The 25,661-nt window shown below is 41.5% G+C and overlaps 1 protein-coding gene across 1 annotated transcript in view; it reads right to left on the bottom strand.

Moving 5' to 3' along the window:
- Nucleotides 1-21,371: 21,371 nt before the first annotated feature.
- LOC134927416 (sodium channel protein type 5 subunit alpha-like) overlaps nucleotides 21,372-25,661 on the bottom strand; it is a 782,837-nt gene continuing 778,547 nt past the window's right edge. The window contains exon 28 of the mRNA XM_063921835.1: nucleotides 21,372-24,615. Within this exon, the coding sequence (XP_063777905.1) occupies nucleotides 23,378-24,615 (1,238 nt within the window). The 3' untranslated portion in view covers nucleotides 21,372-23,377. The remainder of the gene's footprint in view (nucleotides 24,616-25,661) is intronic.

Below are 25,661 nucleotides of genomic sequence, written 5' to 3'. Positions count from 1 at the left end.
TGATTCGTACACCACCCTTCCTTCCTCCCAACCCATAACCCTATTATTTCTCCATCTCTGGATCCATGACCAATATCCAAAAACCACATCCCCCAACTACCCTAATATTTAGTCCCCTCCCCAACACATACCTAGTTGAGATTAACATACATTCCTATTAACTTAGTTAAGTGTTTATATCCAAGACCACAAAACCAAAAATGTTTGGCATAGCCAAAAGACAGCTGAACTGACATTTTTCCCTTTTGTGCAAACCAGGGGGTCAGTCCACTGATTTTCCAAAACAGACTCCTAAGCAAAAGATTCAAATTCAATGCTTTCATTGAATCCCTGAGGTGATAGCGTTTTTTTTTGTAAATACAATTTTTATTTTTCAACGATAAAGAAGTATACAATCGAAAGGTGCATCGTCAAGTACATACAATGCTGGAATCCAAGAATGCAAGAACATTTAACACGAAGAACAAATCCAAGTACAACGCATTAATTTGGGGAGAAACAACGGCAAATACAATGCAGATTCTACTATAAATTGAGGATTCAATTTTGTTTATCCATGTAAAACTAGGACGATTACTTACAAGAAGGATAATATTGAAAAGGATAAAAGAAAAAGAAAAGCAGAGAAAAATGAAAACAATGAAGGGGAAGGGGAGGGAAGGAGGGGGGAGGGGGGGAGGATCTGATCTTTATTATCGAGAGAGGTCTGAAATGTTTTGTAACCATCTAAACATTGTTAAGTAATAAACCAATGAACCAATGTTGGGTGGAATTAGGAATTTGCGATAATACGTAAATGATGCCAGTCCGTATTTTTGTATACTTTCATAATTCTATCTTGAGTAGACGAGTCTAGAGAATGTATAAATGGGGACCATTTGGCATAAAACCGATCAACATGTTTATCCATATCGGGAAAGGTGCTATTTCTATCAAAGTAAAGAAGTTGTAAGAGTTTTAACTTCAATTCTTGCAGGGAGGGAGATGAGGAGGAGATCCAATGAGTAAGAATGATTTTCTTTGCAAGTGTCACAATGGTAACCAACAACGGAGTGTAGGGAGAAAGTTCTCTGTTAGGGAGCCAGTTTTTAAAGTTCGCACATAGGCAGGCTAAAGGGTCAGGGAAAACATGTGTGGAAAATAAAGAGTTTAGGTACACAATTGTTTTATTCCAGAAGCGTTTTATTTTCCCACAGTCCCAAAAACAGTGGAAAAAGTTAGTGTGGGAGCAATGACATTTAAGGCAAGAGCCTGATGAGTCTGGAACCATATGGCTTCTTTGAGCAGGGGATATGTAAGCTCTATGTAAGGTTCTCCAGTGAACTTCCTGAAGATAGGAGGATTTCAGAAACTTTAGAGTTTTAGAGCTGTGTTCAGTGAGAATCAGGGGGGAGTCAATGTCAGGGATATCGTTTTGCCAAGTTAACACCAGTGATTGCCATGATTTTGTATTGGGAATCGGTAATAATATAGTATAGATAAATTTTGTACGATAGGGGATAGAATTTAATAAACGTAGAAGGGAATTAATGGGATCAGTTGAGTGTTGATGTCTAGTCTGAGGGTCAAGCGAAAAGACGTAGTGCCGTGATTGTAAATACATGAAGAAATTAGAGGTGTGTAGCGAGAACTGTGTTTGAAGAGTAGAGAAAGACAGTATTTGACCTCCAGGATCGAAGACCTGTGAGGTAAGTGACAAACCTTTATCTTTCCACGTGTGGAATATTGGATTGGATAGCGATGGACAGAATGAGGGATTACCCCAAAGTGTATTATATGGAGAAGAAGACGGATTTCTTGCCAATTTTTTGTTAATAGTGATCCAAGCTGAAAAAGTGTCATAAAACAAAATATGGTGTAAAATATTTGGAGGAATATCGGATTTTTTGGAGTGAAGAAGGGCACTGGGAGAGTATGGGCTGAATAGAGCTGTGTCTAAAGAAATTGAAGTGTATGTGGATTTAGAGAGAAGCCAATCCGAAATATATCTAAAATGCGTGGCTAGAGTATACAGTTTTAGGTTTGGAAGGGACATGCCTCCGTGAGATTTGTGAGTTTGTAGTTTGTGGAAAGCGATTCGAGGGCGTTTGTTTTGCCAAATAAATCGTGATGTGATCTGGTCAAAACGTCTCAAGTCGGAAACAGAAAGACTGATTGGTAGCATTTGTAGTAAGTAGAAAATTTTAGGAAAAATTATGCTTTTAACTACCGCTATTCTTCCGATGATAGACAACGGCAGGTTTAACCATGAATCGTATAGTGAGGAAATTTTGGTAAGAGATGGTGTATAGTTGAGTTTATATAGAGAGGAGAGATCTGAAGGAATACGTAGGCCTAAGTACTTTATTTCTGTTTTGAGTATAGATGAGGAAAGGGGGTTTGTGGGAGAAAATTGGGATCTTCTAATTGTAGGATTTCTGACTTAGTCATGTTTATCTTAAATCCTGCTTGTGCTCCGAAATTAGATATTAATGAGAATAACGAGGGTAGGGAAGTAGAGGGGTCAGACAGAAAAAGTAATAGGTCATCTGCGTATAGGGCGAGTTTTAATGAGATTTTTCCAACTAGGATTCCTTGAATGTTAGGGGAGTTCCTGATTGAGATTGCTAATGGTTCAATAGCGATGGCGAAGAGTAATGGAGAAAGGGGACAACCCTGACGAGTACCTCGAGAGACTGCGAAGGGGGTAGATAAATGTCCATTACAGTAGAGCTGTGAGATCGGGGAGGCATACAGGGTTTGGATAATAGAAATGAAGGATGAGGGATAACCAAAAAGTTGCACGGATCTAAAAAGGTGTGGCCATTCCAAGAGATCAAATGCCTTTTCTGCATCTAAGGCTAGTACAATATTATGTGATGAGGTGGGATGAGTTTTCAAATGTTGGATTACAGAGAGAACTCTGCGCACATTGGTTACAGAGTGTCGGCCCCAAATAAACCCGGATTGGTCTGGGTGAATAATGTGAGGGAGAGAAAATTTTAGACGTTCAGCTAAGATTTTTGCAAAAATTTTATAATCTGAATTTAATAGAGAAATTGGGCGGTAGGAGCTTGGGAGGGAAGGGTCTCGTCCTGGTTTCAAAAGAACTTTGATTGTGGCACTATTAAAATATAGGGCGATAGATTTTGAAAGAATTATTGAGTTAAACAATGCCAGTAGATGTTTATCAATTTTGTCAATTAATAGTTTATAAAACTCATTTGAGAAGCCGTCTGGGCCCGGAGCTTTATTAGATTTCAAGTGGCTGATAGCTGAACGAACTTCCTCTAATGTAATGGGTTTGTCTAAGGTTTCAAGAAAATCAGAAGGAATTTGAGGTAAAAGGGGAAAAGACCAAGGTTGGGGGAGCTCTTCAGAGGGGGAAGATTGACCGGAGTATAATGTTTCATAAAATGATTTCATTATAGATGCGATATTTTGGGGGTCATTAGTTAGGGAACCATCAGGGAGTCTTAGAGGATGCACTATCATTGGAGGAGAGGTACCTTTCAGAATATTTGTTAGAAGCTTACCTGTCTTGTTTCCGAATTTGTGGAACCGGTAATCGACTTTAAATTTATATTTGTCACCCATCAGGGAGAGAAATTCATTAAACGGAAGTTTTAGTAATAAATATGAAGATTTATTAGACGGGGAGGGGTGGGATTTGAAAACTTGAAAAGCTGTAGATAAGGCTCTTTGCATATCTATATAAGATTGAGCATATTTTTTCTTTAAGGCCGAGGAGTATGAAATAATGTTGCCCCGAAGTACTGATTTGGCAGTTTGCCAAAATAGAGGAGGGTCCAGTTTTGAGTGTTGTTCATTTGAAAAGAAAAAGGAGTCCCAAGTCGACTGCAGGGAGTCGCAAAATTTTGAGGAATTAGAAAGATGAGAAGGAAATTTCCATTGAGGGGTTAGGGAATGAGAGGGTTGTAGAATGAAAGAAAACCAAATTAAAGCGTGGTCAGAGATAAAAATGGGTTCAATGGCTGAATCTGTAACTGATGGGAAGAGCCGATGGGTAATAAACACATAGTCAATTCTAGAAAATGTGTCGTGGGCGGAGGAATGACAAGAGAATTCTCTCTCTATTGGGTTAAGTGCATGCCATATGTCAATTAGTTGCAAAGTTTCAGAAAAGGTAGGTATACCAAGTTTGGGAAGGTGTTGGGGGTTCCTAGTAGTATTAGAGCGGTCTAAATAACTAGAAGAAATTAAATTAAAATCGCCACAAACAATGAGATTATCATTAGAGAATGGGGTTAATTTAGCTAGTAACGTCTGAAAAAAAGATTTTTTATACATAGTAGGGGCGTAGACGTTGCAAAGGATTAAAACACGGGAATTAACAGAAAGTTTGATGATTAAGAATCGGCCGTTTGGGTCTATGTCAGAGGACAATATTATGATGTTAAGGTTACGTTTAGCTAAGAGGACGACACCTCTGGATTTAGAGTTGAATGGAGCTGCCGCTATGAGGGACCAGTGTGACATCTGCAATTTCATGGATTCCTGGAGAGACAGATGGGTTTCCTGCAGAAATGCAAAATTAATATTCATCTTGGATAAATACATAAGGATTTTACGACGTTTAGCCCGGGAATTAATTCCACCAACATTCAGTGTACCAATTTTTAGGTCAAACATTTAAATATCCATGAAAAGTAGAAAAGTAAAAAGGTCAACCTTATAATAACTGATCGGATCCGAAAGAGGGAATAGGAAATGGGGGTAGGGGGGGGAGGGGCATGGGAAGAATGCAAATACATACAAGAAATTGTGGTTAATGTTCGACAAGCAAACAGACTTCCGGGCCAAAAATACAGAAATAGAACTGAAATTATTCTAAACATAACTTCTAGTCCGGAGCAATGCTCCAGATATTTTCCCGACAACGGCATCTGGGTAAAGTTATACTGTATAATATGATGGAGCTAATCTAAGAAATGTAACAGTAGGCAAAGGATATATTAAGAAATATACTAATCTTTAAATAAAAAAAATAAATAAAAAAAAAATAAAAAACATCAATAGGCATAAATGTTGAGATAATCATAAATGAGATCTAAAATAGCCTGAAAACGAGAATCAATTTTGATTAAGACTTCCCGTCTAGATGATATGCAGGTGTATGTAATGAATTTAAAATCCTGTAGGACATTGTCTATCATATTATAGATTATCACAAGATTTAAAGCACAATAAAACTTGACTAGTTTATGTGAATTATACAGGAACAAATGGGGGAAGCCCTTAATGTTACAATATTATGAGATGGACCTGGAGATCAAGTGTCAGGGATAGGAGCGACGTCGGCGATGTCATTGTGGTCGTCTGAAGGCCCTTCTTGGAGGTAGGACGTTGCGTCTTCTGGGGTAGAGAAATCTAGGTGTTTGTCTCCATCGTATATCCGAAGTTTCGCTGGATAAAGTAAGGAGAACTTTCGTTTGGAGGACACCAACCTTGAACAGATTGGGTTAAAGGCCTTTCTAGCTCTTGATAATTTGGCAGAAAAGTCTTGGAATATGAGCAGTCGATTGTTTTCCCATTGTAAAGATCTAGTCTTCCTAGACGCGGTCCAAATGGCAACTTTGTGAAGATAGTTGAGGCATCTGAATAAGGTGACCCTAGGGCGTCCCTCAGAGGAGCGAGGCGGAGGACCAACACGGTGCACACGTTCAATTACGAGGTCCTTGCAAGTGTCAGCGATACCCAGGAGGGTAGGGAGTGTCACTTTGACAAATTGAGAGAGATCGTCCCCTTTCACCGTTTCTGGAAGGCCTACCAGGCATATATTATTTCTTATGGACCTATTTTCTGCGTCGTCTAGCTTCATCCACAATTGGTAGTTCTCTTTTTCAAGACGTTTGACACAGCCCTGAACATTAGCCATGTCGTGACAGGGACCTCCAATTCTGTTTTCATTAACAGAAACTTTATGTGAGAGGTGTTGCAGTTGGAGTGATATATCTGAGACTGCTTTTGATAACAGGGGTGATATAGCTTGTGTTATGGCTTCTGTCAGATCCGCATAAGTAATTGGTGAGTCAGGAGATCGGACATTTGGTGCGTTACGTGAGGGAGATTGCGATGCAATTAATTTTTTGGGGGCTGAAGATGAAGGGGGGGTAGTAATGCTGGGAGCCATGGTTGAATTGGCTCTCCTTTTTTCTTGTCTAACAGGGAGGGAAGAGGGTAGAGCGGAAGGAGATAATCCATAGAAAACGGTCCATCAGCAAAAAGAGGTGGAGAGGGCACAGCTAATAAGTCTCTGAGTTAGTGAGGAGAAGAAAAGCTGGGTGATGTATAGAGAAGGCCTGTTTGTGGAGGCTATAATACCGTCTGGGGACTGCTGAGACTGAGCTTTTATCGAGGATTGTCCCTGGGAGAGACAGGGAGTTGGACAGAAGAGTAGAGATTTGTTATGAGAGCCATACCTTAATTAATCTCCGGTGATGTTTTGTAAACGTCTGAGACGTAATAAGTGCGTGTAGCCAAAGGGGGTCCGAGGTGAGGTGACCAGACTGTTTATTTTAGAGTTCAATGTGTGCAGCTGGAGTAGCCTGTTATCAGGCTGAGGAACTCAGCGGCAGCCAGGAGAGACAGTGTGGTAGGCAAACGCCGGAGAAAGTCAGAATGGCCTTGCTGTGGTTGCTATGGATACCGCACCTGTCCGTGTGAAGGCCGATCGTTGTGTCCGTCTGCAGGGTAACTTGCTGGCGGTTCCCGGGGCTGGACGGAGTGCTGCAAGGATCGTTGCAGACCATGGCGTTCGGTCTGGTACACTGGAGGCCCCGTGAGTGACGTCGCAGCGACACACCAGCCAGCGGGGGGATTCTCACGGCGGGAGAGCGGCTTGACGAGGGAAGGCAGACGCCGAAGGGGTCTCTCGGAACTGGTCCGTCAAGGATATAGTAGGGTTAATGGCTCCAGGAGACTGATGAATCAGTCGTTATAGCGGTGCCGGGGTCGGGAATCACCGGAGCTCTGCTGTGTTGCGTCTTCACAGCATGAGGCCGGAACCGGAAGTCGAGGTGATAGCGTTTTTAAACGAAATATCCATAATGCCTCTTTTTTACATAAACTCCGAAATCGATCTCACCCTCTTGTAGTCCCCTTCACATGATGGACCCCTATGCAACTCAGCCCTTTTGGATTTGATTGATGTACCATAAGAAATGGTGGGAGACGCTATGCTTGACGAATCCTTTGAGAATGTTCAATCGATGCTCCCTAAACCGAGCTTTTAATGACCGAATGGTCGTACCCACGTACTGCAGGCCACAAGGGCACTGCAGCACGTAGACACAATATACCGTGTCACAATTGATAAACTCACGTATAGTGAATTTCTCTTTTGTGACATTTGATTCAATTTCTGTGGATTTATTAGCCATGAAACCACACATTATACGTTTTCCTTTTCCACACCTATAACATCCCACAACCGGATTCCCTAACCAAGATGAACTACTTGATTGAGAGATCTCCTTGGGTGGTTTCTTTACCATACTGGGGGCTAGCAAGATTTTGAGATTCCTATTCTTTTTAAAGATAATCTGAGGTTCCGCCAAAATAGCAGTCTGTAATATATTATCCTGTTGTAATATCTTAAAATGTTCTTTCACCACTCTTTTAATTTCTAAGGACTGATTATTATATTTGGTTATGAACCTCATACGTGTTGGAGTTTCCGTATTGTTTATCCCATGTACATTGACCTTTTTCTTTGTGGTCAATAAAGTATTCCTATCACATTTTTCTATTCTATCATGCGCAGCAGATACTAAATCTTTAGGGTAGCCTCTGGCGACAAAATCACACGTCATCCCTTTAGCTTGTTCCCTATAATCTTTTATATTAGAACAATTCCTACGCAACCTGCCAAATTGACTGTGGGGCACATTGCGTAGCCATGGTTTATAATGATTGCTTGAGAAATGTAGGAAGTTATTAGTATCAACTTCCTTTTTATAGTTTTTTGTACATATAGTCCCTTCATCAGAGAAGATAGTCAGATCCAAATAATTAATACACACCTTACTGTAAGTGTGAGTGAATTTTAAATTAAAACTGTTTTTATTCAAATAAGTGACAAACTCAAGTGCTGATTGCGAATCCCCATCCCAAATAAACAATAAGTCGTCTATATAACGGCCATAGAATACCAGATTCGCGCTGAATGGTCCACTCCAAATGAACTCTTCTTCAAATGTTCCCATGTATAGATTAGCAAAGCTCGGCGCAAATCTGGTACCCATGGCCGTCCCTAGAATCTGTAAAAAAAATTCACCCTCAAAAACAAAATAATTGTGCTCCAATATAAACCTAATAGCTAAAAGTAAAAAGGTGCATAGTCCAGCCGAAATCTCATTATTTTTTATAAATGTATCCACTGATTCCACCCCTTTAATATGGGGAATGTGAGTGTACAACGCCTGTACATCCAAAGACAAGAATGCATAATTAGGCTTCCATTGTATACCTCTTAAAGAATTTAATAAACTTGTAGTATCCTTAATATGAGACTTCAGCGTGACCACAGACCCTTGTAAATAATAATCAATAAATTGTGACAAATTAGAAGTGATGGACCCTATACCAGAAATTATGGGACGACCAGGAGGTGAAGTGAGGGATTTGTGCATCTTGGGGATGTGATAAAAAATAGGAGTGACAGGATAATCTATAAATAAAAAATAAAATTAATCTTTGGAAATGATATCTCCTCTTCGGGCTTCTTCCAACAACTCTCTATATTGTTTCTGAAAAGACATTGTGGGGTCCTTATCTAATTTTATATAAAAGGTATTATCATGTAACTGATTATAGGCCTCCTTCAAATAATAATCTCTAGTCATTAACACAACCCCCCCCCCACCTTATCAGCACATCTGATCACCAAAGAATGATCTTTCTCTAATTCTTTTAAGGCTCTCCGTTCTTGTGGAGTAAGGTTAGACCACCCAGATTTCTTATCACAAACCCTCTGAAAATCATCCATAGTTTTCTTATAAAAATATACAATGGTATTAGATTTATGGAACGCAGGATTGAACTGTGACTTTCTCCTAAAGGGACTAACCCCTTCTTCCCCCTCTTTATGAGACCTCACATCAAACAACTGCAACGTTTTTTTCTGTTGAACATCTATATGATTCTCCTCCCATAAACTTTCTAACTCCAACAAGGAATCCAAATCCGTTTTGTCTAAAATTATAGGTGCTATTTCATCGTTCTTAAGTTTTTTTGAGGCAAAGTACCTGTTACGGCAGAGGTCACGGGTAAAGTAATTCAATTCAACAAACAGATCAAACATGTTAGGACCCTGAGAGGGTGCAAAATTCAATCCCTTTTTAAGGAGGGTAATTTGTTCATTACTAAGAGATCTATCCGTTAAATTAAATATACCCTTCTGGTTTAATTTAACCGGCCTTTTCTTACGTAATTTCCTCCCTCCTCTTCTTCCTCTTGTTCTCTGGGTCTTTTGGACTGATCTCTGCCTAAAGGGGCAAACCGGTTGTATGTGTTGAATTTTCCCAATCTTGAATTCACCTCTAAAAAATCACTATGGGGAGTTTCTTGTTGATCGCTGCTAGCCTTTCTCTCTTTTCTTTGGCTATATGTGGGGGTAAATTTGGAATACTGATTTCTATTTTCATTTCCATATTGTCTTCCCCAATCTTTAATGGGGGATCTACGAGATTGATGTCTACCATAATATGGTCTTCTATTCTCATATGAACTCTTAGGGTAGTGGGGCGTACTTTGTTGTAATTGCGTATCATTTCTTTGTTGATTACGTGGGAGCTGCTTACGATATGTTCTCACTTGACCATCCCTATAGTCATGATTATCCCTCATCAATTTCTTATTTTTCATTTCTACCAATTCCTTTTCAAAGTGCTCAACTTGTTGGTTGGTATTCCTATCCCTTTCAGAAAATAAGGGTGAATCTTTGTATTTAATCAAAGATTCTTTGGCTTCTTCTATTTTCTGTCCTATCTCTTTAACCTTATTTTCTCTGTAAACAATAAGAAGTTCCATTAATTTAAATGAACATTCATCCAACGTACAATCCCACTTCGATATTAAGGTGGGATCCTCATGAATAGACAGTGACTTAAAAATTCTCAACCCACGGGGTATTTGTTTAGCTGCTAGATATTTCCTTAAAGAGACACTGTCCCACCAATGTCTCATCTCGTCTTTCAGTAATTGTTCCAACTTAAAAAAACCTTTTATAATATCACCATCATTACCATTACTTGTTATTTCTATTGGTTCTGGTATATCTCTATCTGATTGCACATATAATTCCCTTCTGGACAAGCGGGCATTGAAACATGTGAATTCAGCCATACCATATAATTCCTTAGGCAATATGCCTCAATATTGAAAAGAAAGCTGCCCGGTTAAATATTCAGCTGGAACAAGTTCCTGCTGAAAACACCCAATCTATGCACAACACACAAACTGCAACCAGGCGCTTAATAGATAATTAAATTCAATTAATATATCATCAATTAATTGTTTTCAAGCTGCAATACAGAGCTACTGACTTGGGGTCTGTATTGATGACTTGGAGCTACTGACTTGGGGTATGTGATGATTTGGTGCCTGATCAATATGCAAAATAGGTAGGCCCACTGTTATCTCATATTTTGGCCACATAAAAATTAGTAATTGGTTCAAATTATCAACAAGTCACTAGTGTAAATTGTGAAAAATCTGAATTTTTGTTGCTGAGATGTGCCATGGGTTTTTAGAACTCATAGAAACAGAGAATGTGATGGCAGATAAGAACCACTTGACCCATCTAGTCTTACCCTTTTTACCATATTTTTATCTCAAACCTTATTTGATCCTTATTTCTTTGGAAGGATATCCTTATGTCTATCCCATGCATGTTTAAATTGCTCTACTGTGTTAGCCTCTTCCACCTCTGATGGGAGGCTATTCCACTTGTCCACTATCCTTTCTGTGAGTTTGCGTTTTTTCCTCAAATTTCCCCTGAACCTACCTCCCTCCAGTCTCAGTACATGTCCTTGTGTTTTATTGCTTCTCTTCATTGTTTCTCTGGACTTTGTTAAAACCCTTGATATATTTGATAGTTTCGATCATGTCCCCCCTTTGCCTTCTCTGCTCCAGACTATACATAATGAGATTTTGAAGTCTTTATGGGTATGTTTTGTGATGTAGGCCATGCACTATTTTAGTTGCACTATGAGCCAGTGTTAGGAATAGTTGGCCTCCAGGTGTTGTCAAATGAAACTAATGTATTTTTTATAAGGTTCCGAAGCTGGAGCTGCAATCTCTTCAGGAAACCCTTTCATTCATATATAATTTTTCTAGCACTATTGCCCCATCCTTCTGACATTCTTGTAATTGGATGATGTCCTGTAACAACTGCTATAGAACTTACTTGATGTGTTAGTAAGACAATACCTCATCTTTCTCCTCCGGCTGTTTAGTACAGCCATAGTCTGTTTTCCTATTATTGGGTATGTAGAGCAGGGGTGGCCAACCAGTCAGAGACAAAGAGCCAAGAAATCTTGTTAGGTACATCAAAGAGCTGACTTTGAGCCGAAGGCGCACTTACAAAAATGGGGTGTGACCTTGTGCCTGCTAGGCCACGCCCTGGTATAAAATACATTGAAAAAGCCAGATCCAACATAAAATACAATGTAAAAGCCACTTCTACATCAAATAATTAAAAAAGCGAGATCCGCAGAAAATATATTGAAAAGCCAGATTTACATAATACATATCAGTTCCCCCATGTGTCACGCCAGCCAGCTCCCCCATGTGTATTTGGCTCCCTCAGTTCTCAGTCTACGTAGTGCTGCTGCATGTCTGGCTGGAGTGAAGTGGTTTACAGATCTCTTGTGGTCACGTGACTTTGAGTGTTGGGAGCCACATTTGAAAAAAGAAAGCCGCATGTGGCTCAAGAGCCACGCGTTGGCCACCACTGATGTAGAGCCTTCCTGTAACTCCAATTGGGCTGAGAATTGGCTTTATTTACTATTAGTAAAATAAGAAAATATTTTTGAGGTAGTTTCAGAGGGATCATCATCTTCAGATTATTAATCAGTTAATATTATAGATCAATCTTACTGAGTCCAGTAGACTAGAGAGGGGAGTCAAGCTTCTGAGAGCTCACCACTAGAGGATTTGTATCCAGTCATGTTGAAGGCTTGTTCTAAGACCAGGATTTAATTCTTTAAGAGAATTAGAATGTAAGCTCTCATGAGCAGGCCCCTCAAGCCTCATGTGCTTATCCTTCTCTTAGTTAAACTATCCTCGACGTCACCTAATCCCGCGGTTTTCTGCCACTCTGATACTTATGTCAGTGTTATTTACCCTGTACTTGTCCTATATTGTCACAAACTGTAAGTTACTATTGTCCAGTTATAATTTTCATTTATGCACTCTATAATTGGGCGCTGCGGATCCCTTGTGGCACGATATAAATAAAGGATAATAATAATACTAATAATACTATGTTTTAGTTCACAGCAAAAGTTGAGATACAGTGATTGTAGGGACTATGCATTATTATTCCATTTTACATAATTTAGAGGAGGAATAATATTGTGTGACAATTACTTGCTAAATTATCAGAACTGATTTTGGCAGGGTCTTCACATGTAGAAATCTCCCATTCCATGGAATGGGGATGCGGTTTAATACCAGCGCAGAATCCTGACACATCCCAGAGGTAAGTACAGGGGTGGGGATTAGGGTTAGGCTTCGGGGGTGGGGGAGGGTAGGGCTAGACTGCAGGAGTGGGAGGTTAGGGTTAGGCTGAGGCAGGGGGAGGTTAGGGTAGGGCTGCAGGAAGGGTGGTTTAGGGTAGGGATTAAGGCAGAGGTGGCCCTAACCAATATGATGCCCTAGGCAAGATTTTGGCTGGTGCCCCCTACCCCCGCCACTAGTTCCGCCTCTGACCCTGCACCCCTTTCCCAGCACCATCCAGCAGTCCTCATTTTGGTACTCCTACCGCCTATATTTTAAATAGGAATAGTGCGCACATTTGGCGCAGAGCCCAAAAAAGGGCATGTTCTTGCTGGGAAGGGGCATGGCCACACAATAGTACCCCCAATTCAAATTACGCCACACTGTAGTGCAACTTTATTCACATTATGTCATGCGATAGTGTCCCTTATTCACGTTACATCACACAGTAGTACCACTTTACCTTATATACGTTACTCCTGACAGTAGTGCCTCTTATTCACATTACATTACACTGAATTGCTCCTTATTCACATTACACCACACCATATTGCTCTTTATTCACATTAGACCACACAGTAGTGCCCTTTCTATACGTTACACCAAACAGTAGAGCACCTTATACACATAATGCCACACATTAGTAATGCTTTTATACACATAATTCCACACAGTAATGCCCCTTACACATATGCCACAGATTATTAATGCCCTTATACACATAATGACACATATACTGCCCCTTACAAATATGCTGCACATTATTAATGCCCTTATACACAGAATGACATACATAGTGCCCTTACACATATGCCGCACTTTATTAATGCCCTTATACACAGAATGACAGACATAATGCCCTTACACATATGCCGCACATTATTAATGCCCTTATACACAGAATGACACACATAATGCCCTTACACATATGCCGCACATTATTAATGCATTTATACACATGACACACATATACCTCCTGACACACATAACGCCCCTTATGCCGAACACTACTGCACAACCAACCCACCGGCACACAACACTCACATGGCCGCTAACACTGTGACCTCTGCCTATGCTTGGATACAGATGTGTCCTCATACATCTTACCTCAATATGCCATGCAGCAGGTGATGCCTGGCGTGAGTCAGCTGGCAGCTCTGCTAATGTCGGGCACCTTTCTTGCTGAAAATATGTCTTATTTGCATTGCTATGTGGCTAGGATGCACGAGCAGCTTCTGTTGATTAAAATGATATGTGGCATGCCTATATTCTTTGTGTAATTGCGGCTGTATCTGCATATGAAATGCTATGTTGATTTATAGGAATACACTGTAACGCAGCATTTTGTTTGCAGATACAGCCGCAGACACACACAGAATATAGGCATGCCGCATATCATTTTAATCAGCAGAACCTGCTTATGCCCCATGGCTTTCCAAATGCCCTAGGCATTTGCCTAGTTTGCCTATGCCTAAGGCTGGCTCTGGATTAAGGGTAGGGTAAAAATACTTACCGGGATGTGTCAGGATTCTGGCTGTCAGAATCATGCTGTTGGTCTTTGATTGCCAGTATTTTGCACCCAACCATATGGAATGCTATGTGTTCACTGGTACTTTGTTGTAACCAGGTCTTAAACTAAAAGTAGTGATAGTTTATCAAGTTTAGTTTGAAAAAAATAGCAAGACTAGATGATTCAAATAACTAACCTACAAGTTCCACTCCAAAGTACCAGATCAGAGAAATGGATATAGCATAAAAGACAGTCAGCAACCCCATTTTAGCAGCAGAATACAGAAATAACAGAGTCATAGCAATAGGCAAACCAAACAGGATGCGCATGATGCAGAGTGTAGTAACCAAAGACACAGTTTGGCTGTAGAGTATGATGCAATAAGTAATGCATACAGATGGAATTGAATATAACAGGTGGTAGTAGCTGGCATTCGATGTAGTAAGATACGTGAAAAACACAGTCGGGTCTTGATTTAGATGGCATTACCATGAGGGAGGCATCTGAGCAAGCCTACATCCACAGAAAATTTGTGGTTCTCCAAGATGTTTGGAACAACCTCCCTGTCGAGTTCCTTCAAAAACTGTGCAAGTGTACATAGAAGCAGATGTGTTTACCATCCCAGCGGTCATGTGACAGACTCCAGAATCCTGACATCACTCAGGAGACTGGCACCGATCATCGAAAGCCCGAAGGTGAGTATTGGGGTTCAATGTTTGTATTAAGGCCCGGTAGGTGTGTGTGGGTGGGGACAGTTAGGATTAGGCACTTGTGGGGGTTAGGCTTAGGTACTAGGGGGGTGGTTAGCCATAGTGCCCACCCCGCCACCCCAAGGGTTTGCCATAGCCACCACCCCCAGTAGGTTAAGTTTAGGGTAGGGGACAGGCCACTAAATATTGATTTGATTTAGATTTCTTTTCTGTTTATTCACTTTGCATTTTGTTAATTGATCAAAATAAACTATTAACATTTCTATTTTTGAAAGCATTCTTACTTTGCAGCATTTTATCCACACCTGGCTAAAAGTTTTGCACAGTTCCGACTGCCGGCATCACAAACATAAGTATGCCAGGGATGGTTGGGTTAGGCTGCAGTGGGGGAGGTTAGGGTTAGGCTGCAGGGGAGGAGGTTAGGGTTACGCTGAGGGGTTTAGGGTTAGGCTGCAGGTAGGGAGGGTTAGGGTTAGGGAAGTAGGGCGAGGTTAGTGTACTTACCGGGTGTCGAGATCCTGACCATCGGCATGCCACTGTCGGTCTTCTGACTGTCGGCATGGTAAGTGCTGGGAAAACTTATGGCTAATTTCTACATGATATGTAGACAAAATACATATGAAATGCCGGTGTATGGGATGCTAAGAAATATGTAATTTAAAGCTACCCAACCCACATTTCTTTCCATACATTTTGCAAATATAGACCCTCCAAATTCAGAGCTAAACATTATGCTAGGATACGGATACAGACATAGGGCCTAATTCAGACCTGATCGTAGATGTGCTAAATTTAGCACACCTACGATCAGTCACGCAGACATGCAGGGGGACGCCCAGCACAGGGCTTGTCCACCCCGCATGTCAGGCCCGACCCCCCCCAACATAAGTACAAAGCATCGCACAGCTGCAAAGCTTTTGTGCTGTAGGAGTAGCTCCCTGCCAGCGCAGCTCTTGAGCGCTGGCAGGAGCTACTCGTCGCTGTGAGGGTCACAGCGCTTGCGTGTGGCATCACGCAGCCGCCGCGGTCAGCCCCCACACTTGCTTTGCCCGGACCGCACCCCCTAAATGCGGACTGCGCCCCCTCCCGCCATCGGCCGCCTCTGCCTGTCAATCAGCCATAGGCGATCGCAGGGCTGAGACAACCATCGGCTGTCTGGCATGCGCCGGCGCCACAGTTCAGACCTGATCGGCTGCTGTGCGAAAATGCACAGCAGCGATTAGAACTGAACTAGGCCCATATTGTGTCATTTAGCTTCAGTAGCAGTTTTCCTAAAAACAATACACTATTAAAGATTCACAGAAAATAATACAATTATGAAGGGGGGGGGGGAGGAATTACTGTTGTGACTAGAGGCACCCTCACCCCTAGATCCACCCTGGTTGTCTTATTCTAATCAGATATGCCCGCACTATAAGCCATACATTGCATTATTCTTTGAGCAATAGACCCTCATACAGTGTTATATTTATGAGAAGGGTACTGGGGAGAAGGCAACAAGAGATATATAGACTGGAGGGGGCAGTGGGTGCTATACAGGAGGCAATGAGAGATCTATAGACTGGAGGGGGCAGTGGGTGCTATACAGGAGGCAATGAAAGATCTATAGACTGGAGGGGGCAGTGGGTGCTATAGAGGAGGCTATGAGAGATCTATAGACTGGAGGGGGCAGTGGGTGCTATAGAGGAGACAATGAGAGATCTATAGACCGGAGGGGGCAGTGGGTGCTATACAGGAGGCAATGAGAGATCTATAGACTGGAGGGGGCAGTGGGTGCTATAGAGGAGACAATGAGAGATCTATAGACTGGAGGGGGCAGTGGGTGCTATAGAGGAGGCTATGAGAGATCTATAGACTGGAAAGGGCAGTGGGTGCTATAGAGGAGGCTATGAGAGATCTATAGACTGGAAGGGGCAGTGGGTGCTATAGAGGAGGCTATGAGAGATCTATAGACTGGAGGGGGCAGTGGGTGCTATAGAGGAGACAATGAGAGATCTATAGACCGGAGGAGGCAGTGGGTGCTATAGAGGAGGCTATGAGAGGTCTATAGACTGGAAGGGGCAGTGGGTGCTATAGAGGAGACAATGAGAGATCTATAGACCGGAGGAGGCAGTGGGTGCTATAGAGGAGGCTATGAGAGGTCTATAGACTGGAAGGGGCAGTGGGTGCTATAGAGGAGGCTATGAGAGCTCTATAGACTGGAAGGGGCAGTGGGTGCTATAGAGGAGACAATGAGAGATCTATAGACCGGAGGAGGCAGTGGGTGCTATAGAGGAGGCTATGAGAGATCTATAGACTGGAGGGGGCAGTGGGTGCTATAGAGGAGACAATGAGAGATCTATAGACCGGAGGAGGCAGTGGGTGCTATAGAGGAGGCTATGAGAGGTCTATAGACTGGAAGGGGCAGTGGGTGCTATAGAGGAGGCTATGAGAGATCTATAGACTGGAAGGGGCAGTGGGTGCTATAGAGGAGACAATGAGAGATCTATAGACCGGAGGAGGCAGTGGGTGCTATAGAGGAGGCTATGAGAGGTCTATAGACTGGAAGGGGCAGTGGGTGCTATAGAGGAGGCTATGAGAGATCTATAGACTGGAAGGGGCAGTGGGTGCCATAGAGGAGGCTATGAGAGATCTATAGACTGGAGGAGGTAGTGGGTGCTATAGAGGAGGCTATGAGAGATCTATAAACTGGAGGAGGTAGTGGGTGCTATAGAGGAGGCTATGAGAGATATATAGACTGGAGGAGGTAGTGGGTGCTATAGAGGAGGCTATGAGAGATCTATAGACTGGAGGAGGTAGTGGGTGTTATAGAGGAGGCTATGAGAGATATATAGACTGGAGGAGGCAGTGGGTGCTATAGAGGAGGCTATGAGAGATCTATAGACTGGAAGGGGCAGTGGGTGCTATAGAGGAGACAATGAGAGATCTATAGACCGGAGGAGGCAGTGGGTGCTATAGAGGAGGCTATGAGAGGTCTATAGACTGGAAGGGGCAGTGGGTGCTATAGAGGAGGCTATGAGAGATCTATAGACCAGAGGAGGCAGTGGGTGCTATAGAGGAGGCTATGAGAGATCTATAGACTGGAGGAGGCAGTGGGTGCTATAGAGGAGGCTATGAGAGGTCTATAGACTGGAAGGGGCAGTGGGTGCTAAAGAGGAGACAATGAGAGATCTATAGACCGGAGGAGGCAGTGGGTGCTATAGAGGAGGCTATGAGAGGTCTATAGACTGGAAGGGGCAGTGGGTGCTATAGAGGAGGCTATGAGAGATCTATAGACTGGAAGGGGCAGTGGGTGCTATAGAGGAGACAATGAGAGATCTATAGACCGGAGGAGGCAGTGGGTGCTATAGAGGAGGCTATGAGAGGTCTATAGACTGGAAGGGGCAGTGGGTGCTATAGAGGAGGCTATGAGAGATCTATAGACCAGAGGAGGCAGTGGGTGCTATAGAGGAGGCTATGAGAGATCTATAGACTGGAGGAGGCAGTGGGTGCTATACAGGAGGCTATGAGAGGTCTATAGACTGGAAGGGGCAGTGGGTGCTATAGAGGAGGCTATGAGAGATCTATAGACCAGAGGAGGCAGTGGGTGCTATAGAGGAGGCTATGAGAGATCTATAGACTGGAGGAGGCAGTGGGTGCTATAGAGGAGGCTATGAGAGAGCTATAGACCGGAGGAGGCAGTGGGTGCTATAGAGGAGGCTATGAGAGATCTATAAACTGGAGGGGGCAGTGGGTGCTACAGAGGAGGCTATGAGAGATCTATAGACTGGAGGAGGCAGTGGGTGCTATAGAGGAGTCTATGAGAGATCTATAGACTGGAGGAGGTAGTGGGTGCTACAGAGGAGGTAATGAGACCTCTATGGATTGGAGGGGCAGTGGGTGCTATAGAGGAGGCAGTGAGAGATTTATGGATTGGAGGGGCACATTTGGTTTTTCAGCACTTACACATCTGTTGTTCTAGGATTCATTATAAAATAACCTGCAGTTATGTATTACTAGGATTTGTCACCTCCCCCAGTTTGTAGGCCTCTAATTTAGTGTTTACTTATTTTTTCCTTTCATACTTATTATTTTTGTTATAAATCAATAAGTATTTTTTTTTTAAATGCACCTATTTCACTGGCTGATTATATTCTTGCAAAGACCACATATCAAGGAGAGGGGGGTCATGATCATTAATCAAATAAAAATAGATAAATTATAAGAATAATATTTTTAGAACCACAGATGCCATAAATTTATTCTCCAACAACCACGTACCTCCAGTGTCGGACTGGGGCATGAAGGGCCCACCGGGGGAATACAGTGGTGGGGGCCCATACTTAGGGGTGTGGTCAGCCTACAAAGGGGGTGTGGTCAACCCCCACAGAGGTTTGAAATACACAACAGACTTGTGCAGTGTAACGCAACATATCTACCATGTATAATACAAGTGCACAGTCTGGAACCTGATCCCTAGAAGAAGGAGTGGGGCCCCAGGCAGTGGGGCCCACCGGTGGATTCCCCTGAACCCCTGTGGGCCAGTCCAACCCTGCGTACCTCGGGTAGTAACCTACAACTCGCAAATGGATGTTCTCTAGAGATATTAAGCTACTTGAAATTTAAGTTGGACAAGGAATATAACCTTAATAAAACAGACATTGAGCTTCTGATACTGTCACGTGTAGCCACCATGGAAGAAGGTCATTGTTATTAAAGATGTGGCCATAAGGTACTTGGACAGATAGTACTACTCAACAGATGGGAGATACTCCATATACCGACTGTCGGATCCCGGCGCTCAGCATACCGGCGCCGGGATCCTGACTGCCAGGATACCGACATCTATTTTCCCTCTTGGGGTGTCCACAACACCCTTGGAGGGAGAATAAATAGCGTGGCGCACGTAGCTTGCCACCATACCCGCAGCATGGCGAGCGCAGCCAGCCCACAAGGGGCTCTTTTGTGCTCGCCCCGCTGCTGGCATTCCAGCGTTTAGGATCCCGGCACTGGTATGCTGGGCACCGGGATCCCGACAGCCGGCCAGTCGTACTACACCCCTAAAGATATGGTCATATTTACAGCATTTACATGGTGCTAAAGAAGGCTAACGGCCCATTATTACCAGCGATATCACAGGGTGATGGGATTTGTTTACTGAGCTACAGTGCCATCTGGGTAACCTGAATAGCTGCATGCGCTTAGAGTCTTCAAATTCCCCAGAAGCCAAAGTCTAAACGCCACAAACATATTTCATATTAAACCGATCAGTTGTACTCCAGCAGATGTGCAGTGTGAATGGCTATTTACGGAGCACGCTTATGTACTGTGTTTTGGGTTTAGCAGCATTACAGGGGGAGTGTATTAACCCACTGTGCCTGAAACCCTTAATTAAGCCTCCACCGACTCCTCAATCTATTGATGCTAGTGTGCTTAAACTCCAGTAATAAGCTTTCCTTGCTTGAAACTGAAACCAAGTGATGTTGTGAAAGAAAGCAGCATTTGCACCACACCACAGCATTTGAAATGATTGGCCATGGCAAACTATCCAAACCTTGAAGCAGGATATATCAATTCCACTAATGCAGAACAACTCCACCTGTAAGAAGGGCAATATTGCAAAACATCTTGTGTGCTTACATGAACCACCCAGTGAAATTTCCAAATTGCAGCTTTGCAACAAATACTGCCATTTTGCTATGTTAACCTATGCACCCAGGCAAAACTCTAGGCACACTTGCACAAACCGAGGCACCTGATGGGGGTCAATGCTAAATTTGCTCTGTACAGCTAAGCTAAGCTGCCACATTTTGCAAATGACTGCCAGAGAGTGTATAATGATCTATAAACACGAGCATGGATTTTTCAGTAACTGACCTTTAGGATAAACCATTGCAAGCATTGGGGTTTCCCACTACTTTTTTCAATTCATTCATTAAGACTTAATTCATATAGAAGACCTGGTTTACATCAATGAATGAAGAGACTCCACATGACGTCAGACAAAAAGTGGCAATACTGAAGCAGATCAATGACGCCTTCATGAAACATATCAAGTTGGGTTGTCTGTCTATTGTTATATAGAGCTATAGTTTTTTCATAATTTAAGTTAGCCTTAAATATATATTAATAATAGCAGGGAAATAATTGTGTGGCACAATAGCATAGTTAGGCCCAGATTAATCAAGCCTTGTAGATTGATAAATTGCATGGTGATAAAGTACCAACCAATCAGCTCCTAACTGTCATTTTTCAAATACAGCTTGTAACATGGCAGTTAGGAGTGGATTGGCTGGTACTGTATCACCGTGCAATTTATCACTCTCCAATGCTTGATAAATCTAGGCCTTAGGATCATTGGTAAACAATGGCAAAAATAAAAGTAAAATCGCAAAACTGTCATTCGGGCTAAAGGAAGCTACAAGGGTGCAAATAAGAAGAGCCAAAGAGATAAAAAAGAATGATAATTTTATTCAAGTATATTCAAGGTCAATACAAGAAGTTCTCAAGGGAACTTTTTATTACATGTGCTGTGTAGGTGATAAGTGGACATCACTTGAGATTAGAGAAAGTGAGCTTTTATGTGCAACATAGAAATGGTTCTTTACAGTAATGGCAATGGAAATGTACACATTATTAAGTAATGGCTAGCTGATGCAGTTGATACTTTTAACAACCGTTTAGACATTTTTAGAACAAAAGGATAAATGGATGCAACGAGTTATACACAGTAATACTAAACCAGGCAAAACTATAAATGAAATTTTTTGAAGTAGTGATTGGATTTTGTTGCCTCGTTAAAAGGAGGAAATGGCTTTTTCTCTGACTTTTAGTACCCATGGAGCGTGCTTTATTCAAACAAAAGGCACAACGAATCCACGCAGCCCTACAGAGACTGTATACGAAAAGTGCATTTAATCGGCACGCTTGTGGGCCGCATCACGCTAATCTTGTCAATTAAATTATCTTTATTTAAAAAAAATATCTGTGATATGAGACACCTGACTACAACGAAAAGAAAATCCATTACACAGGGTGCATACTTAGTTTGTGCGGTGATTCAGCACATGGAAAGATTTTGTTGTCCGTACAACATTTCACCATGGTGCCAAACAGCAGGCAGGATTTATAGAGAAAAACCCAAAGATTGCAGTGACAGGTAAAATAAGCCCCACACTGGATTCTCACCCTTAATCGTCTTATTGTACATGGCACCACACAATAAGATGGAATTGACTTTTTACACCAAGCCTAGAGTGGTCTTCTCTAGCATGCTGCTGTCCAGCTAAATAAAGACAATTACTTTTTAAAAAGCTGTGGATGGGTGGAAGACACACGATGATATGGCAGTTAGATTGGATGGAAAACATGCAATGGGGGATATATAGTTGATTAGATGGGGAAATGGGAAAGAATGACATAGCTATGGAAGAAACATTGCATAGACATTTTGGGTAGAATGTGGATGAGTAACTGAGAAACCCTGAGGGAGTCTGAGACATGGAGGCAATACAGAGACTTATATGGTTGGACACGTAGACTACTGTAACTGTTGGCAGAATTATAGGAAAGAAAAACAATATGGATTAGAAAAAGAGCTGAAAGAAACATGGGAGTGATGAGAGGCGGTGGCTACTAAGCAATATTTCTGTTAATAGCTGGGGCCTGACCGAAGATTTAAATGTTTTTTAATTTATTTCTTAAAAATCTCAAATAAACTTTTTTTCTCAGACATATTTAATTCAACAAAATTGTTGGTTATTTAGCACACGTTAATTCACCCTTTTTAAAAGCTTTATTTGCATTACCCATGCCAAGCAATTACACGTCAGCTTGTAATAACAGTTGAAATGTTTTGTAACAATTGTGAGCAGTAATATCCCAACTTTTTAATTTTATTTTTTTATATTACATAATTTGAGAGTTTATAATGCAGATCTTTAAACGACCATCTGCTCTCCCCTTGGAAAAAACAAAAACTTTTTTTATGTAAAAAAAAAATATATCAAATATAAATGTATGAAAGACCGTTCGAGACATATACAGTAGGTGTATATAGTTTTGCTACAGCAGCTTGTGATATTTGGATTTAACTTAGATACAAGGTCATATATAACCTTTACTAAACACACTAGTATAAGACCATAAATGAATGTATACAATCAGGCTTTGTCTGTGTATAGAGATACATTGCATTACTCTGTTACACATTAGCATACTCATAACCACGCCACTGTTATTACTTTTTAGGCTGCATAAGTTCTGGATGTAGAAATATAAAGCAAAGTTGACTGGTAATCAGTCAATGACTGTAGAGCATCTGCGCCCAGTTCTTCAAATGAAAAGTTATTTATTTTTATTTGCAAATAAATTGAACAGGAGGGGGTCCAGAACAGTTGTGTACTCGTACGTCATAACATCCTGTAAACGATATCTGATAGCATTTCAAAAACGATTATACAAATGATTCTTTGTCTCTGTCTGCACATATTTTAAAATCTGTGGACTCATCGCTTTTCGCAGTATCTTCTCTTTCCAACTGGACATTGTCACCTGTGTCCCTGGTTACACTGTCATAAGAAGGTGGAAAAGAAGTTGAAGAGAGAGATTCCACTTTATCCAAATGATGCCCAAAATTCTCATTCATAATAATTGCTATAAGACCTTCCTTTTCTGGGGCATCTTCCTCAATGATGTTGCCATCACATGACCTATGACGGTAAAGGAATGAGGCTTGTTTCATGGAACGATGAAGCAGATGCCTCCTGTAGGCTCTTTGGATGATACAGGCAGACACCTCTTCATGTTTACGTCTTAGTGTTGTGGTGATGGGTTCATAAGAAATTTTAGATGGGTTGGCCGCCATAAATTTTTCTTCCATTTGTATCTTTAAAGCATCCATCTCACCAGATTCACCAAGAACTCTTTTGGTGAATGCAAACAAAATATCTAAGCAATGAATCCTGTCTCCACTGACCATAGGAAGGTCCATTGCGATGAGTTTAATCCCATTTGGGATTGGTATACGTAAAGGCTCAGCAATGGAGTCTGCAAATGTGGAAAGTACTGAGTAATCAATGAACTGTGTAGCTTCTGGGTCAAATTTCTCCCAGACTTCATAAAACATTTCAAAGTCATCCTCACTTAGAGGTTCTGTACTTTCCTCTGTTGCCACACTGAAGTTCTCTAGAATGATGGCTATGTACATATTGACTACGATAAGAAATGATATGATAATGTAACTGACGAAAAAAACTATTCCCACTGTAGGATTTCCACAGTTCCCCACTGTACTGCTCCCTGGGTTGGGAAAAAATAGATCACAGTCGGGTTCTTTACTGTTTAAAATCGGGCTGAGAAGCCCATCCCATCCAGCTGATGTTGTGATTTGGAAAAGACAAATCATGCTGTTTCCAAAAGTTTGAAAGTTAAACATGTCGTCAATTCCACTTTCCATCTTCACATATGCAAAGTTTGACATACCAAATATGGCGTATATGAACATAACGAGGAAGAGGAGGAGACCAATGTTAAACAAAGCAGGAAGAGACATCATCAAAGCAAACAAAAGAGTCCTTATTCCTTTGGCTCCTCTAATAAGGCGGAGAACGCGCCCAATTCGTGCTAAGCGTATTATCCTGAACAGTGTCGGAGACACAAAGTAATTTTTGATAATATCCGAAAGTACAATGCCTAAAAAAAACACAAAGAGACAAAAAATTACCAAAAACAGGTCTTTGCTGATACTAACATATTTTCTTAAACCTGACAATAATAAAAAATAATTGAGCTAATGTTCAGAATCTGGCATAAATTATTAATTATTTCAATGTATTAAGATTAGTTATATTTATTCGTACTAATACTTATACTTATTAAGCCATTCTAATAAGCCTTTTTCACTAGTTCCTCTTGGCAAAGTTTATTTAAATAAGACAGGGCCATAACTAGTGGTGTGCAAGCGGTGCCGTACTGTCCAGAACAAAGCGCAATAGGGGCAGCACCATCGCTGCCCTATGGCACCCGCAGCCAGTAGTTCTGCAGAAGACCAACCCAGAGTGTCCAAGGGAAACTCCACTTATTAATGCCAGAAGTTCGGCCCCTTGGCATGTTGTCAGGAGTTTGGGGGGCAGGTCAGCATAGTGACCTGCTCAGCCCTGGTGGTACATGTACCACAGCAATCCTCTTATCACTGTCAATCTCAGGACAGTGATAACAGAGAAAACAGCAGAAATAAAATGCTTCTTAAAAACAATAGTCTGATTAATATTTTTCTAGGAAGTTTTTATTGTCTCAAAAGTGAAACTGTAATCAATCGGGATTCGGGGTCCTCTAGGCAAGCCTTATCCCTGCACATTAGTAAATAGACCCCATAGTTGTAGAATGTTGCTTGTACTGTAGAAATTATTTTATATAAGGGATCTTATTTAAAATAATTTTAACAAAAGCCCCTCCTGACAAAAAGCACATATACAGGTTGAGTATCCCTTATCCAAAATGCTTGGGACCAGAGGTATTTTGGATATCGGATTTTTCCGTATTTTGGAATAATTGCATACCATAATGAGATATCATGGTGATGGGACCTAAATCTAAGCACAGAATGCATTTATGTTACATATACACCTTATACACACAGCCTGAAGGTAATTTTAGCCAATATTTTTTATAACTTTGTGCATTAAACAAAGTGTGTGTACATTCACACAATTCATTTATGTTTCATATACACATTATAC

Source organism: Pseudophryne corroboree, chromosome 5 (genome assembly GCF_028390025.1).
Source record: "Pseudophryne corroboree isolate aPseCor3 chromosome 5, aPseCor3.hap2, whole genome shotgun sequence".
NCBI classification, from domain to species: domain Eukaryota; kingdom Metazoa; phylum Chordata; class Amphibia; order Anura; family Myobatrachidae; genus Pseudophryne; species Pseudophryne corroboree.
Note: the sequence above shows the minus strand (reverse complement) of the source record. Positions and strands in the feature narration are given on the sequence as shown.